General features: G+C 41.3%; 1 protein-coding gene across 1 annotated transcript in view; it reads left to right on the top strand.

Annotated features, from left to right (window-relative positions):
- LOC103798775 (chromosome unknown open reading frame, human C12orf40) overlaps positions 1–818 on the top strand; it is a 17,013-nt gene extending 16,195 nt beyond the window's left edge. The window contains exon 14 of the mRNA XM_009071058.1: positions 804–818. Coding sequence (XP_009069306.1) covers positions 804–818 — 15 coding nt within the window. The remainder of the gene's footprint in view (positions 1–803) is intronic.
- Positions 819–3,178: the final 2,360 nt, after the last annotated feature.

Raw genomic sequence — 3,178 nt, forward strand, 5'->3', positions numbered from 1 at the left:
TGAGACAGAGTACATGAGTTTGGTTGGCATCAAGACAATCGAGGTGCTCAACTACATTGATAAGATGAAAGAGAGAGAGAAGCAGTGACCAACTAGAAGGGCATATAAGGAACATGGTTTTGTCCTGTTCACAGTGTGTTTTATTCACTTGGCATATTTTGATTATCTTCTAGCCTAGTTAGACAAAAGATGTTTTTGCTGTTTGTCTGCTTTAAATTATTAATAAGATTGTATTTCTGTCTACCTACTGCTATCTCAAACTATGGGTTTCTGTTGATATCCAACTGTTAATACAGGATTTTACAATAGCCTCATAAATACAAACCTTAGGAATTAGATTGGCTTCCTCAGCACATATCCATAGGATTCTGTAGTTTGGGATTGACTTCTCTTAAGGTAGCAGAAATATTCTGTTTCACTTCAAAACATATTTTATGTGGCTCTTAGTTCAGAATTATTGTCTGGTTGTTGGCCATTTTAGCAGACAAAATCACCTTTGCCATGTGTTTGTACTAAATATGAAATGGGGAACAGCGGAAAATGTGATTCTGTGCACATGGAATAGAATGTAAGTTTTAAAGAACTACTTTATTAATTCTTTTTAAAATGCTCAATTCTCCTTCCACATCAGATCTATTGATTCATTCTCAATAATACTGGCAAATAATACTGACAAATCTTTTATGTGTTTCTGTGTTCTGCCTGCAAAAAAAAGAGAAAAAATCTGAACTACTTTCCTCTTCATTTCAGCATTTGTGGGAAAGTACACAACAAATAAAACTTCCTGATAATATTGTTTCTAGGTTATATTCTTCTAAAGAGCTCCTGGTAAAGGTGGCAGGGAGACCAACTCTGTTACTGACATCTACTTAGAGATCCAAACACCTTTACTTCTATATAATTATCTGTCTGTGTATATCTTATGTATGTGTGCAAAAACGCCTTGTGTCTGTGTGTCTGTGTGTGTGTGTGTGTGTGTGTGTGTGTGCTGCCATTAGTCTGCCTGTGTGCAGAGATCCTCATTACAAACTGGGCTTGGGCAAAAGCTATGCTGGAGACTGTTCCTGAAACAGAGCAAGAGATTTGCTTCTATAAGGTTAATATGCAGTGCTTTCCCCTTGGAATCTGCTGTAAAAAGATTCACTGCTCTTATTGCCACCAGCTCAGTTCCTTTTCTTTTTGTGTTTTGTGGAAGGAATGTGTGTCACCCAGCCCAGATGAGACTGGTCACCATTCTTTGTTACTGTTATCATCAAACTAGTGGCTGTGTTTTCTGCTGGCTTTTAGTTTCAAAGCTAAGAGCCATTTTTAAAATAAGGTCTACATTGCTCAACAGTTTGCGGGTTTATGGCTTTGCTATTTCAAAAATAGCATCTCAGAAATTTCAGTGGACTTTTCTGTACTTGGAAGGAAATAGCATTGGTTTTTATATGTATGAATTGCACACATGGGAAGTGGTTTGCACAGACTTCTGAAATGTGTAGCTATCACTTAGCCAATTCACTGCCCACTGCCTAAGGCTTCACATAAGCAGATTTTCTTTTTTAAGTCGCCTCAACTTATTGTCAAAACAAGCTCCCTAGCAATTTTTTTTAAGCTGCAATATTCATCTGCTGCACAGGAGCTATAATTTATTTGACTAACAGCTATGATTTGCTGAAAGCTGAGCCATTACCAGTGATTTCTAAGGCACAGTTGTTCACTCGGTGTGACAAAGCCAGTTCAGAGTGTGGCACACCAGCAGTGGCCTGTGCTGGCTTGAATTAGGTTTCTCTGAAGCATGTCATTCCCCAGCATTTCTCCATACCTAGTACATACCTTCCAGCCTTCCCAGTGGTGTGTGTCCAGCTTCACAGCCTTCCTGGTGGCTGATGCTGCTCCAATGCACTTGGCCTGACAACCTCCTGCAATACACTGGCAGAGGCCAGTGAGTGGCACATACAGCTAAAAGCTCCAGCACTGTATACTTTAGACTTGAGGGGGTTTTCTTTTCCTGCTAGATGTAAAATTGCCATGTGGCCAGAGAGTTCTCTGGTGTCTGTGTTAGAGAGGTGCTGAAGTGACCCAACTGGAGGAAAACTGCCACTAAGTTGCAATGTAAGTTACACACCTGATTTTCTGTGACAGTGGCATTGTTGCTGGGACTTTTCAATTTGAGCTTGTTTTACACTAAAGTGAGCTACCATAACAACCCCATGCAGCGCTCCAGGCTGGGGACAGAGTGGCTGGAGAGCAGCAGGCAGAATGGGACCTGGGAGTTTGGATAGACAGGAAGCTGAACATGAGCCAGCAATGTGCTCAGGTGGCCAAGAAGGCCAATGGCAATCCTGGCCTGGATCAGGAACAGCGTAGTTGAGTTATCTCTCATATCTCTCATAATTTAGAGCCTTTCAGTGGTTATTGCTTATTTTCACTTCAGCCACTAATACAGAACCCTCACAATCCCCCTGGTTTCAGTCAGGGTTCAGCCTGGATTGCCCTATTTCCCAGTAAGGACTGGAATTCCACTGCTCAGTGCCAGACCCTTTGCGTGCAGCTGCAGCTGTACGTATGCAGCTGTACCTAAGAGCTGCACACATGTCTCTAATGCAATAATTCACCACTTGGGATATGTCAATCACTGTAGATAATCATGTTCCAAAGCCTTTGGATGAGACTGTATAAAATCCAATTACCTTATGATTTTTACCTGTAGCTGCAAAGCAATCAGAAGAAAGAAAACTGTCTTTGTAGTGGTTTGTGTGCTGGCAATGATGACAAATAAGGCACTGTGCTCTTTAGAGCCACTAGTGAACTGTTTTAAAGTATTTACATTACTCTTATTGCATTAAAAGAGACTCACTCTTTCTCTTTAGCTCAGTCTCCCCCTCTGCTCAGGAGCTTTCTTTCCCCTGATTTTTTGTGACTTTTGTGAAGAGCTGAGTTTGGTTTAATAGGAGTCTCCTCTCAGCAGCAGCCTCAAATCATGCTTTCTTCAGCTGATAATTCAGCAGCTGATGCTATTAATCCACCAATATTTGTAACCTACAGCATGACCATCATCTCACTATATGCATTCAGGCACCACCAGCTTTTTCTGAGGCAACGGCATAGGCAGAGACACTTCTTTTTTATCCATGTTATTCTTCCTGGCAGTGTGCTCAGCCTCCAGGAAGGCCATGGAAATCTACATGTGTTT

The sequence above is a fragment of the Acanthisitta chloris genome, unplaced genomic scaffold (genome assembly GCF_000695815.1).
Source record: "Acanthisitta chloris isolate BGI_N310 unplaced genomic scaffold, ASM69581v1 scaffold17033, whole genome shotgun sequence".
Lineage (NCBI taxonomy): Eukaryota > Metazoa > Chordata > Aves > Passeriformes > Acanthisittidae > Acanthisitta > Acanthisitta chloris.